The 13,080-nt window shown below is 40.0% G+C and overlaps 2 protein-coding genes across 2 annotated transcripts; one reads left to right on the top strand and one right to left on the bottom strand.

Annotated features, from left to right (window-relative positions):
• The first annotated feature begins 2,278 nt into the window (after positions 1-2,278).
• Positions 2,279-5,023, top strand: LOC131217224 (probable xyloglucan endotransglucosylase/hydrolase protein 23). Its single transcript, XM_058212077.1, has 3 exons — positions 2,279-2,629; positions 3,441-3,634; positions 4,561-5,023. Exons 1-3 carry the CDS (start codon positions 2,345-2,347, stop codon positions 4,964-4,966), a joined length of 885 nt encoding a protein of 294 aa, XP_058068060.1. The 5' UTR covers positions 2,279-2,344; the 3' UTR covers positions 4,967-5,023.
• Positions 5,024-9,662: 4,639 nt separating this feature from the next.
• Positions 9,663-11,217, bottom strand: LOC131217227 (probable xyloglucan endotransglucosylase/hydrolase protein 23). Its single transcript, XM_058212079.1, has 3 exons — positions 10,860-11,217; positions 10,449-10,642; positions 9,663-10,189 (listed from the first exon to the last, which is right to left on the bottom strand). Exons 1-3 carry the CDS (start codon positions 11,139-11,141, stop codon positions 9,793-9,795), a joined length of 873 nt encoding a protein of 290 aa, XP_058068062.1. The 5' UTR covers positions 11,142-11,217; the 3' UTR covers positions 9,663-9,792.
• Between the last annotated feature and the right edge of the window lie 1,863 nt (positions 11,218-13,080).

Here is a 13,080-nt window from a genome sequence, read left to right as displayed (position 1 = left end):
GGTATTTGAAAATGGTTCGTGATCCATTTAGGGGGCCCCACATGTGAGGGGACTGAACACGTGGCAGAGATCTGGGCCATTCATCAGCTAGGGTACAATGTGAACGGTCCTCTGCCTGATGAGTGTTCTCGATATCTTACAGGTATGCCGTCCCCCGATATCTCTACACGTGTCTCACCTCTCCTTTATAAAAATCAAATGTGGTTGGTGGGGCGCTCGACAGCCTCAAACCGTTCTAGACGGACGAATATGTCAATATCACGACTCCATATACGCATGGTAGGCAACAAACGGCAAGGTGATTTACACGAGCTATAGATTGAAGAAGCAATTCGCGGAAAAAGTACATACATGGCATACATATGAAGGATCAGAGCCATTCATCAGGTAGGCCCACAAAGAACATTTCTTGGAAATAAACCCAAGGCCAATCGATTCATCAGTTAGATGACAATTCAACATTTAAGACAGACCGTTGCTCATTTATTACCAGCCATCGATTTTCTGATATATACGTGGCCCATGTGATGAGTGAAGCGAGGGCAGGGACCACCTAATCTCATCTTGTGCACCATTCACAGTGGTACAGATTCAAAGATGGAAAAGATATTAATTGTATGCTGTGATTGAGACGATTGCATTTAAGTGTACTATCAAACGCTACAAAAATCACAGCTGTTGCCTGCTGTTTATGCGCGTCCTGTCTCTCTCTCACGGTCTCACCCCGGGTTCCGGACACGGCTTCGGTGGATCGCAGGATTCACTAAGGTCGGTCGATCCCTGGGCCTACCTTGATTTATTTTTCTTACATCCACTCTGTCCATACGTTTTTATAGCTCCTTTTAACATATAAATACAAAAATTAAGGAGATCTAAATTTCAAGGAGACCACACTACAAGAAACAGTGGTGATTGACCATTAAAAATTTCTTGTGGGCCACAAAAGTTTTGGATCGAGCTGGTATTTGTGTTTTACCTTCATACTGGTATTTTTGACCTTATCAACAAGTTGGATGGAAAATAAACATTCCAGGAGCTCCAAGAAGTTTTTAACTGTAAGTATTCAATTATCACTTCTTACTATGGAGTGTTCTACTTGAGAATTAAATCTGCTTCATTTTTCGTATCATGTCCTAAAATGAGCTTTCAAAACGGATGGATGGCGTGGATTTAAGTTACATATATTAATGTGGTCCCTCACCCTGGAAGCGCGTGTACGCGGAAAGATGTGGTACGGAGACGCACTGGAAATCTAGAATCTTCGACAACCTATGGTTGGAAGCGCGTTCGAGACTCAGTTCTGTTGGACCCATGATGATGTGCGTGTAAAATCCACTCTGTTTATCAATTGAAACAGAGCATTATAACCTTAAATAACAAAAATCAGATCAATATCTGCTTAAATGGGCCACACCAATTAAGAAATTTAAGATCACGTCTAAAACCTCTAAATTCACTCTGTGTGGCCCATACGATATTTGGATCACGATATTTTTAAAAAAATACATTTATCTTGTTGTGTCCCACAAGATGAACAGGATGGATTGAACATAAACAACATGGTGGCCGCATGAAGTTTCTATGGTGGGGTCGCATCCCTACTCTTCGTTATTGTGTGGCCCACCTGATTGTGTATCGGCATGAATTTTTCGAGATTAGGATCGAAAAACATGTTTGGAAACGCGTGGACGGATTGGATGTCATGCAAACATTGGGGTGGGCCCACAGAGCGCATGCTCTTTCTGCAACCGGTATTCCAAAAGAGACAGCCAAACCCACGCCCTGATAGCTAGCTGTATACCACTCCGTCGAACCCAAACCCACCTACGCGTTTCAAAATTTACACGATATTCGCGGAAGAAGAGATTGATGAAGTGAATTGAAGCACATGTTCTGAAATGGGACACGCATGTTAGATCCAGACCATTCATCAGGTGAAGCATACCATTATCATTCTCTCAACAAAAACCCAGGCTGTTAATTTGATCAGGTGGGCCATAAATGTACAATAAGAATAAACTGTTAGAGAAAGGATGAAAAACGGTCTATATATAATATACCCATGAACTTCTCCCCGTTTGGACCACAGCTCCTTCAAACACACCCACCTGATGAGTGACCCAGATCGCCCACACGTGTCATGCTGGGCACGTGCAGTAGCCCACCTCTTTTCGCGAATCACCCCGTCATGTCTCTTCACACTTTCATTGAAAGTTCAAATGTACATCTGTGTGCCACAGGCCCTACGACTTCTTATAAATGGGACCAGACCCATATTTCAAATATCCATACAAACACAAACACCATTCCCATTCCTTCTCAATTTCTACCATCTCCTGCAACAATGGCCAGCTCTTATTCTCCTCCTAATGATAGGATTCTGTGGGTAGCTTTGCTATTAGCAACCTCTCTAATGTCTGCTTATGCTGGTAATTTCTACGATGAATTCGATATCACATGGGGTGACGGTCGTGGAAAAGTCCTAAACAATGGCGAACTGCTCACGCTCTCTCTCGACCAGTACTCTGGCTCTGGCTTCCAATCGAAAAATGAATATCTATTCGGAAAGATCGATATGCAGCTGAAGCTCGTCCCAGGAAACTCTGCAGGCACTGTTACTGCATACTACGTGAGTGTCCATATTAAATAGTGGTCGTTTGGATGTTCTTAAAATCATTTACCGTTTATAAGAGCTTTTAGAATTCTTAAATTTGATTGGGTTTTCAATTTCAATTATCTAATTAAAGACCCAACAGTCTTTTTTATTTATTTATTTTTTATAAATACTTTGTATCTTAAAACTAAACTTGGTAGATTGTAAACATGACAGTTGAGTTATAAATATAAGATTGATAGTGTTTACCGCAAATTTTATGTGGAATTGCAAAGAACTTGACTATGGAGATCTGATAACTATAATAATGACGTACGTACCTAATTGAGACACCATCGTTGTAAGCTTGACTGTAGGCTTGGGACCCAATTATGTTTATATAGTTTAAATGATTGAATAGTTTGAAACTCATTGAAAGTTCTCTCACTAAGGCTTGTAATCCCAGTTCGAGTAGAACACTGTGTTTGACACGATTGTATCTCACCACCCCTTACAGGGTCCACTGGCATTCCCGATTACACTATCAAACTCTTAAGGTAATACAGACCATTAATCAATAAAGCCCACACCTGATAGAATTTTTACATTTACAACTTAGAATTTTACATGCATTCAAACAACCCTTTTATATATAATACAAACACACATATGCATGCATTCTTTATTCTTGGAGTTCTGATATATGCTTTAAGACTCATTGGATGATCAATCTAATCTGTAATCGCCCACCTAATAGAAAAGTTATACAAGTACGAATTATTTTTTTTCAATGTGCCTAGTAATTTTACCATAGCGGATGTCTGATTATTTCATTGATGTGGTGCAGCTTCGTTCGCAAGAATCAGCGTGGGATGAAATTGACTTTGAATTCCTGGGCAACCTTAGTGGGGACCCTTACATTCTCCACACCAATGTGTTCACACAAGGGAAGGGAAACAGAGAGCAACAGTTCTACCTATGGTTCGACCCCACTGCAGACTTCCATACATACTCCATTCTTTGGAATCCTCGGCACATACTGTAAGTTTTTTATATCTTGTTCAAAACACCCATAATGAAAGTTGGTCGTGAGCGAGCATTGCACTTTGGTGGAAATTGACTACACTTGATCAAATTACCGCCAGCTAGTTATCAAAAGAAATGATATGCCACTACAGCATTATCGAAAGTTGGCTGTGTGTGAATCTAATCAGCATTAGCATCAGACTTTGGCTGTTGTATTTTTGATGTTTCTAAATAAATAAATATATAATTTTATATAATTTTAAAAAATTACTTTAAAATTTTTAAATAGCAAGAAAAGCATTTTATCTCATAGTGGTGTGGATTTAGTCACACATTGAATAGGCAAGAAGAAAATTTGAATTTATAAGAAGAAGATTCTGCATAGGACTCAGGCCCCTAGTCAAGGGCACGTGAATTTGGTTGTCTGGGGGCTATGCCATCAACCCCAATCTATGTCATGAACCACACATGTGCATCGGGCTGTTGATGTGGCACGGTGCGGTGTGGTGTGGTGTAGTTTGCGTGTGGATACACCCACATGCGAGGTGGAAAACAAAAATATTTCTTCTTTAAAAAATCCAACAGCTAGAGGCAACCTTTGAAGTCTATGACTTCTTTGGTATTCATACATTGAGTGCGTCCGTATAAATGTAGCACTTCGAATTAAATAAGTTTTCTAAATTCCTCTTTATTTAAATTTCTAATTTTTGTTTTAATTTCTTTTTACAATTAATTTTAATTTTAAAATTTTATAATTACGAATTTACAAATCTAAATTTTTTTTTTACATGATCCATGGGCTTTATTTCATCCTCACCAAGTGGTACCCATTTCACATTCACCCATAATAAATTTCTGCTATGGTTGTCTCACACCAGATCATATTCAAATTGGATAGTTTTTCATAGTTACTAACGTTTGCTTGTGTACCATCTTTTCAGTTTCTCAGTGGACACCACACCCATAAGAGAATTCAAGAACTCAGAGTCGATAGGTGTCCCATTCCCTAAGAACCAACCATTGAGGATCCATTCGAGCCTTTGGAACGCTGATGACTGGGCCACGCGTGGTGGGCTTGTCAAGACAGATTGGTCTCAGGCGCCGTTTACAGCCTCGTACAGAAATTTCAGTGCCAATGCATGCGTGTGGTCATCAGGCAAGTCTTCATGCAGTTCCAACTCTACTTCGACAGCTGACAATGGATGGCTAACACAAGAGCTTGACTCAACGGGCCATGAAAGAATCAAATGGGTGCAGCAGAATTACATGATCTACAACTATTGTACTGATTCTAAGCGTTTCCCACAAGGCCTTCCTCCTGAATGTTCAAGTTCCACATCCTCTTAGAAAATGTGACCGTTGATGGACATAGCATCCAACCCTTTTTCTTTTTCTTTTTCTTTTTTTTTTTAAAATTATTTTTATTATTGATATGGTATTTATTTCATTGTTTTTGTACTCCTGAGAAATCATGTGCCTTCCTTTTTTTATTTATTATTATAGAAATATTAATATGAAGGAAAAGATTGTGTGTGCATTTGGAATTGTGCTTTTCAAATTTTGACTTTTGAATTGCTGCTGGGCTTCCCACCGCCATCTTTTATTTATGAGAAGAACTTTAATACTCTAGCCAGGGTTGATGTATAATATGCAGACACTGAGCAATTGTTTCAAAATTACTTACGTGGCAATGTGGCATGTGAATAATTCAAATTAAACCGTTCAAATTATAAGCCACTAGCTTAGATGGACGCCAGTTATACTCTAATATTATGCTAACTTATGTTAGGACATCATCTCAAGGACCATCACAAAAACAATGGCCATTGAATGTCGCGTTGTGCCCTGCCTGGATGATAATCCATTCAGGTAAGGGCTTTGTGCAGCCTTCCATGATGCATGGGTTTCATCCGTCCATTTTCCTTCATCATTTTAGGGTATGAGCTTCGAAATGAGTCAGATTAAAGCTTAGGTTGGACCCCATCACACAAAATGCAGTGATAATGACAACTGTTGAAACCTTCCTAAGAACCACCGTGACGTTTATTTTCCATCCATCCTGTCATACGGAAATATTAGTTTCATCCAGAACTTCCACAGCTCCTAAGAAGTTTTTAACAATGGATGTTCAATCTACATTGTGTGATCCGTTTGAGTTTCGGATCTTCCTCATTTTTTAGTTTATGACCTAAAATGATTCGACAAAATGGATGAACTGTGTGGATAAAACCTACACATTACATTATGCCCCACAGAGCCCTGCCTATACACATTATTATCCGGTGGGGGTAGGACACAATCCACTTCCTATTAAAACCTTTTCAGGGGCGGATAAGTTTTAGACTAGACTAATATTTGAATTTTCCCTTCATACAAGTCCCAATCACCTTATGAATGGATTAGATGGTAATGTGGACCCAGTTAAAATTCAAAGGTGGGCACTGTTTCCTGTGTAGTATGGCCCACTTGAACTCTTAATTTGCCTCGTTTTTTTAGATCATGTGATGTAGAGCGGGTCGCGGACAGTTTCATGGCCAAGATGGATCAGAAAAGGCCCGGTCGACGACAGAAGTGATCCGGACCGTCGGACCTTAGATTGGGTGTATCTCATAATCCGGAATGAGTTATCAGGCGTAAAATATATGATTTTGGGGTAGAACGAGCTACTTTAGCCAACCAACCCCGCTATGCCAGGTTGCGCAAGCTGGATTTGCGAAATACCCCTAGATCGACGGTCATTTCCCTATTTTAATTTCGTTTTTACTATAAATAGTAAGTTTTAGTTTGATTATAACTCTTCATCCATCGGGCTTTGAGAGTTGCATCCAACGTGAAAAGAGCTTAGAATAATTAGGAGAACGGTTTGGTGAAGCCAAATAGGACACTTACTATTTTTGGCCGAAAACCTTGCGCACTAGTAGACATCACGATCGTCTATAAATAGTAAGTCGTGGATTCTAGGAGTTTTAGTTGCAGTTTGATTCTGATTTCTTTCTCATTGCTTGGTACCCCTATTTAAAGGGTTGTGAACTCGTTTTTATCGATCAATTAATCAATTTCAAATTTATTAGAGTTTATTTCTATTTCCTGCTTTCTTTCCTCGTGGATTCGAAAAGTCTCTGTGAAGAGTCCAGAGAAGCTCCGTGGATTCGGAGCAGTTATACTCATCACGTTCATCCCTGCGTCATCATGTCATAAAATGAGCAAGTAAAATGGATGGACGGAATTGATGTGACGTAGGGAAGGAGGTGATGGGGTCAATCACCGACTTCCTCGGGGATTACCACTTTAAATTCATAGAGATCTATAGTATTTCTTAGAGAGTTTCCTCACATCCATGAGTTATAAAATAGAAATAATTTCTAATAAATTCAAAAGAAATTTGATTGATGATATAAAAAAAAAAAAAAAATCAAAATTACGGTCCTCTAAGTAATGAGTTCAAACTTAAGACGAAGTTTTAGACTCAAACTCTCTAAAAAAATGTGACTTATTATAAATGGTAAACTTACTATTCATATATGGTCACCACTCCTATTAGACTACTGTAAGTAGTAAACTTACTATTTATAGACCGTCACCATTCTTGATAGACTTCATGGTTTTCAGCCAAAAATAGTAAGTTGTCAATTTGGCCTGACTACGTTATTCTCCTAATTTTTTTAAGCCCTTTTCATGTTGGGTACAATTCCTATAACTTAGAAGTATCAAAAGTTATTATCGAACTAAAACTTACTATTTATAGTAAAAATGAAAATAAAATGGACTTTTAATTGTTGATTTGATGGAATCTCACAAATCCAGCATGGGAAACCTACATAGCAAGGTTGGTTGGATAAAGTACCTTCTCCAGCCTAAAAATCATAGAAAAGCTCATTCTGATTTTTGAGATGTGACTTTTTTAAGGTTACGACAATCTTAATCATTTCTGCCTCCCGTTGGGCTTTCTCTATCCATCTTTGCCATGAAAGTGTCCGCGACCGACTCTAGACATCACAGTGGTCCCCATAAAGCTTAGGCTCACGGGAGATTTTGATATTCAATGCCCTCTTTAGAAGTACCTTTAAGCAGAAATTTACACTTGTTTGATTCTCATACAATAGGATTGTGAGGCATTAATTGGACGGTCAAGAGCAACAAAAATCAAATGATCTTTGCTTCAACAGATAGGTTTCTACTAATCAAAGGCCAGGATTGTTCAACCAATCTGATTTTGGGATCGACTGCTTAATCGGATTAATTTGAGTTGATGTATGCCATGCGTTTAATTTCTGGGTGCTGGCGTATCAAGCAACATGCGGTGTAGAGTATCAAATAACTCCCACTGGTACACATGAGATTGTCTATAAAACATCTCCCACTGTCATTGTTCGTTGTTGGGAACTCCGTGCATATTTGTCGCCTTCTCCTGAGAAGTTGGAAAGAGCCCAGGCCAGCCCGGCCCTTCTTCGGACTAACGAAAGAGCCCAAATCTAGCCAGAAAATGCACACCCACTTTTGTGAAAGATCTGGGATGTTCATAACGGGGACCCACCATAGATGATATATGACAAAAATGTTCAAAAAGCCCTTAACGGGGCAGGGGTGACTGCCTCTTTGTCATGGTCCACTTAAAAAATTAGGTTAAATTTTAGGCCCCGGCTCCGCCCCTGGCCTCATACTTCAGTCCGAACCCAGCTCAGAGTGGGCTAAGTCCAAAAGCTTGACGGGCCAGATCGTCCCATTAACAGCCCCAGTCTAAGCCAGGTTGCTAGAAGCAGGGTGGACATGAGGAAACGGTGGATAGCGGCGCCCTAGACCTCACTCATCTGAGCTTGATTTGGGCTGAGGATAAATGATGTAGAGCGGGTCACGGACACTTTCATGGCCAAGATGGACCAGAGAAGGCTCAGTCGGATGTGAAAATGATTAGGACTGTCAGAATCTTAAAGAAGACGGTTGTATTCCCCAAACTAGAATACCTTTTTCGACCATATCATATATGCTTTTGGAGTAGGAGAAGCTACTTTAGCCAACCAATCCTACTAGGCTGGGTTGCCCACGCCGGATTTGGGAAAATCCATCAAATTGACAATCAAAAACCCATTTTATATCCATTTTTAGTATAAATAGTAAGTTTTAATTTGATCATAAGTCTTAATCCTTTGAATTGTAAGACTCATGCCCAACATGAAAAGGGCTTGAAAAATTAAGAGAATTGCATGGTTAAGCCAAATTGAATAATTACTATTTTTGGCCGAAAATCATAAAGTCTAATAGGAATCATAACAGCCTATAATAATAAGTTGTCACTTTTTTAGAGAGTTTGAGTCTAAAACTTCTTCCTGAGTTTGAAATCACTATTTAAAGGATTGTAATTTCATTTATTTATTTATCATCAATTAATTAATTTTTAATTTATTAGAAATTATTTCTATTTTTATCTTTAGTGAAATGGAGGAAGTCATCCGAGTCCTGAGAGTTTCTTGATTATCTCTTAGGAAGATGGTGATTGACCTCATCACTTCCTCCCCTGCACCAATAAAGGCCAGAGGGTAGGATGTGGTCAAGAGTTTTGAGGCTAATAAGAGTGGGCCAGGGCTGATCATGGGTAGCCATTGGGCTGGAACCACGTACTCCTAAGCTGGGCTAGGCCCACTTTCAAATTTTAGGCCTACCTACTCCTACGCCTACTTGCAGACCAGCCCAAGACACGGCTGATCAAGACACAAGCTTCCAACTGATCCTAGTTCTGAATCCGGTTTACAGTATCCACACTGTACATGTGGCAATACGTGTGTTGAATGGACCGTTGGCCTAGTAGGTTCATCCATCTGAGGTTTGTTCTAATTCAGTAATTTCATGCGTTGGGTTATTCCATACTAGTGTAATATCTGATGTGTAATGAAACTAATGGACGGTTTGGATTGATCGATTAAACAGTCCCAATATACCAACGGAAGTAGGAACTGTTCTATGACTCTAATTGATGAGAGAGAATGTTTTCCTTGCAGTAAATTTTAGTATGCAAAAAATGTTAAACTTAAAATGGCACACTCTGATATTGAAAGAAGATAATCCTTCATTTATTATAAATAATTAAAAAAAGTATCATTAATTACAGACGAATAACAAAAAACATATATAAACGAATCGAATTTGTAGATTTTTGCACAGTGGTTCTCTCTCTAATTCTATTGGGCGTTGTTGCATTCGGGAGGGAAGCCTTGTGGAAACCGCTTTGAATCACTGCAGTAGTTATAGATCATGTAATTCTTCTGCACCCATCTCAACCTCTCTTCGCCTGTCGAATCTAGCTCTTGGTTCAGCCATCCATTGTTGGTGGACTGAGCTTTTGAATCACATGAAGACGCGCCTGATGACCAGACACATGCATTGGCGTTGAAATTTCTATAGGAAGCAGTGAAAGGTGCTTGTGACCAATCGGTCTTGACAAGCCCACCACGGGTGGCCCAGTCATCAGCGTTCCAGAGGCTCGAGTAGATCCTCATTGGTTGGTTCTTTGGGTATGCGATACCGTTCGACTCCATGTTCTTGAATTTTCTGATGGGGGTGCCATCCACAGAGAATCTGAAAGGTGGGCCACAGAGAAAAATATAAGAAAAATAAACTAGCCATTGATCTAAAAACATTAATAAATGCAACCCAGTCCCAAACATCTATAGCAAAAGTTTTCTACGGGTGAATGTTAAACACTACCCACACCAAACTATCATTATGGTGGATCAGATTACTCACAATGAATTTTCGCTATTTGTAACATTCAGCCCCATCACTTCAACCATAGGTGTTAAAAGATGAGAGAGATTAAGAAAATAGGATGGCTTACATGATGATTTGGGGATTCCAGAGGATGGAGTATGTATGGAAATCAGCAGTTGGGTCGAACCAAAGGTAGAACTGTTGCTCTCTGTTTCCCTTCCCTTGTGTGAACACATTGGTGTGGAGAATGTAAGGGTCTCCGCTAAGGTTGCCCAGGAATTCATAGTCGATCTCGTCCCATGTTGGTCCTTGTGATGTTAGCTGCAATGCAATAAATTCAATGAATATGGGCTTACAGAAATTGCAAGGTTACGTTTGGATGCTCAACTGAACTCAATTGCAATACTCGTATTCGCTATAGTAGAAATGACTATCATGGAATATGGTCATTTCCAATTTATCGAAACAAATTTATTGCAATTCAATTCAATTGTCCATCCAAACCAGCCGAAAAATGAACTGTGGCATTGAAACTTACATAATATGCTGTCACAGTGCCAGCAGAGTTACCAGGGACGAGCTTCAGCTGCATATCGATATTTCCGAACAGATATTCGTTCTTGGATTTGAATCCGGAGCCGGAGGCCTTGTCGAGGGAGAGAGTGAGTAATTCGCCATTGTTTAGGATTCCGACACGGCCGTCGCCAAATGTGGAATCGAAGTCTTGGTAGAAATTTGCAGCATAAGCAGGTATTAGAGAGGAAGCTAATATTAATAACGGCAACATTATAAGAACATTAGTAGAAGAAGAAGAGGCCATGTCTAGTATATGATGGGAGGAGATGGGGCAACTATAGTGGAAAAGATTGTGGGAGAATGAGTTGTGTGTTTGATGTGGAAGAGAGATGGATGTGGGCATTTTTATAGCCGCGGCTAGGGAAGGAGAGGCATGAAGGATAGTTGAAGATCCCTTTCGCTGTATTAGCTGGCTACATATGGATGGAGAGCGAACGCGGCTTCTTGATCCTGTGGGGCCCACACTGTTTCCTTAAGGAAACGGATGGGCAGGGGGAGTAGCCAATTTGGCTTATGGTCGGTGCTCTGTGGGCCCCACCATGATGTATGTGTTTCATCCATGCCGTCCATCTATTTTTATAGATCATTTTATGTTATGTGTAAAAGAATGAGGTATATCGAAATCTCAACTGGACCACATTATAGGAAACAGTGTTGAATAAACAGTGACCATTAAAAACGTTTTGGGGGTCATAAAAGTTTTGGATCAAGCTGATATTTATTTTTACCCTTCATCTGGGCCTTTATGACCCAATCAACCGATTGGATGTCAAATAAACAGTACAGTGGGCCTTAGGAGGATTTTATTAGTGGATATCCAATCAATATTGTTTTCCTGTCGTGTGGTTCACCTGGGATTAATCTCCCTACCATTTGTTTCATTAAATCATAAAATGATATATTAAAATGTACGAAACAAATACATTATTATGAGGCCCACGGAGCACCGACCACCAGCCACGGGGCTGGTGTCAGGGGGAGTAGCCAATCCGTCTCCATGAAATGCATGGGAAGGGGAAGTGGATTAGTTTACTCAGTACGACAAAAGGGTACTGAGTAACTCAGCACGCAATCCGATTTCATTGGAAGGCTCCCTTTCACTCTATGAGTTGGCGACAGACGGAGAAAAAGCGGACACGGGTTCTTCATTATGTGGGCCCACAGATAAAGACGACATTCAACGGCTTTTTACTTCGGACGTCGCCGACTCACACCCACCGCCACTGATATTTTTGCTGTAGTGCGATTCGCTCGAGTGGTGGCTGAGGAGATTATTCGCGGAGTTAATGCCAGCGTGGCTAATTCATGCGATATCTCGTCAGCTAGTAAGTCTGATCAAGAAATTATCAGCTCCGACCAGTGATCAAATGGGCCACATATATGTGGTTAAAATTAAGGGTTTGAGGGAATATGATCAATGAACCTGATTCGACCCATTAATTGGCCAGATTTGAGGCTTGAAGTATCTTGAATTTTGAAAAAGTCAAGGGGTCCTTGTGATTCACATGATAAATGGTCTGGATTTTAAGGAAGTTTGTAACTTGTCATGCGTACTGCGGATACTATCTTCCGTCTTTACTTGCGTGAATGAGCCAAGAATGAATATAATACTGAAGCACTGGATCATGCCCTTTGAGAAATCCTAACCTTTGATTACTGAACAAATGTTTGTGAAAATAGGACGGTCAGATATTTTTAATGTTTATATGTCCAAAAATATCCTCTGCTCGCTCAAAAATATCTTTTGCCCCACCTCGATCTTGTTATGAGACACGCCACCTCCCCCAGTAGCCCACAGCTATACGTACATATGTAGTATTCCGTAATAGCCCACAGCTAGGAAAAAACGAAGCAAGGAGTGATACTTAGAGGTTGTTTGGCACCGTGGCCCGTGGATTGGATGGGGTTTCAAAGCTCCTCGCTGATTGGTAGCATAAAGTAACTCGCATTTTCAATCCCCTATTTGAAGGGTTTGTAATCCAAGGTGAGAGCTTGGAATACACCTGAAATCATTTCAATAGTTGCAAGTGTAACATGTTTGTCATTATACTATCATTCTATTGAGCACATGACTCACAAATGATGATCAACACCGTCCAAATATTGTCCATATAAATCAACGATTAAAAATGGTTGATTAATCACTTATGCATTGTCCATGTAAATCAATGATTAAAAATCGT

This window comes from Magnolia sinica, chromosome 10 (assembly GCF_029962835.1).
Source record: "Magnolia sinica isolate HGM2019 chromosome 10, MsV1, whole genome shotgun sequence".
NCBI classification, from domain to species: domain Eukaryota; kingdom Viridiplantae; phylum Streptophyta; class Magnoliopsida; order Magnoliales; family Magnoliaceae; genus Magnolia; species Magnolia sinica.
Note: the sequence above shows the minus strand (reverse complement) of the source record. Positions and strands in the feature narration are given on the sequence as shown.

Coding starts and splice junctions, on each gene's coding strand:
- LOC131217224 (XM_058212077.1), top strand. CDS start 2,345: ATGGCCAGCTCTTATTCTCCTCCTAATGATAGGATTCTGTGGGTAGCT. Junction 2,630..3,440: donor GCACTGTTACTGCATACTAC/GTGAGTGTCCAT, acceptor GATGTGGTGCAG/CTTCGTTCGCAAGAATCAGC. Junction 3,635..4,560: donor TGGAATCCTCGGCACATACT/GTAAGTTTTTTA, acceptor CCATCTTTTCAG/TTTCTCAGTGGACACCACAC.
- LOC131217227 (XM_058212079.1), bottom strand. CDS start 11,141: ATGGCCTCTTCTTCTTCTACTAATGTTCTTATAATGTTGCCGTTATTA. Junction 10,643..10,859: donor GCACTGTGACAGCATATTAT/GTAAGTTTCAAT, acceptor ATTGCATTGCAG/CTAACATCACAAGGACCAAC. Junction 10,190..10,448: donor TGGAATCCCCAAATCATCAT/GTAAGCCATCCT, acceptor CCCACCTTTCAG/ATTCTCTGTGGATGGCACCC.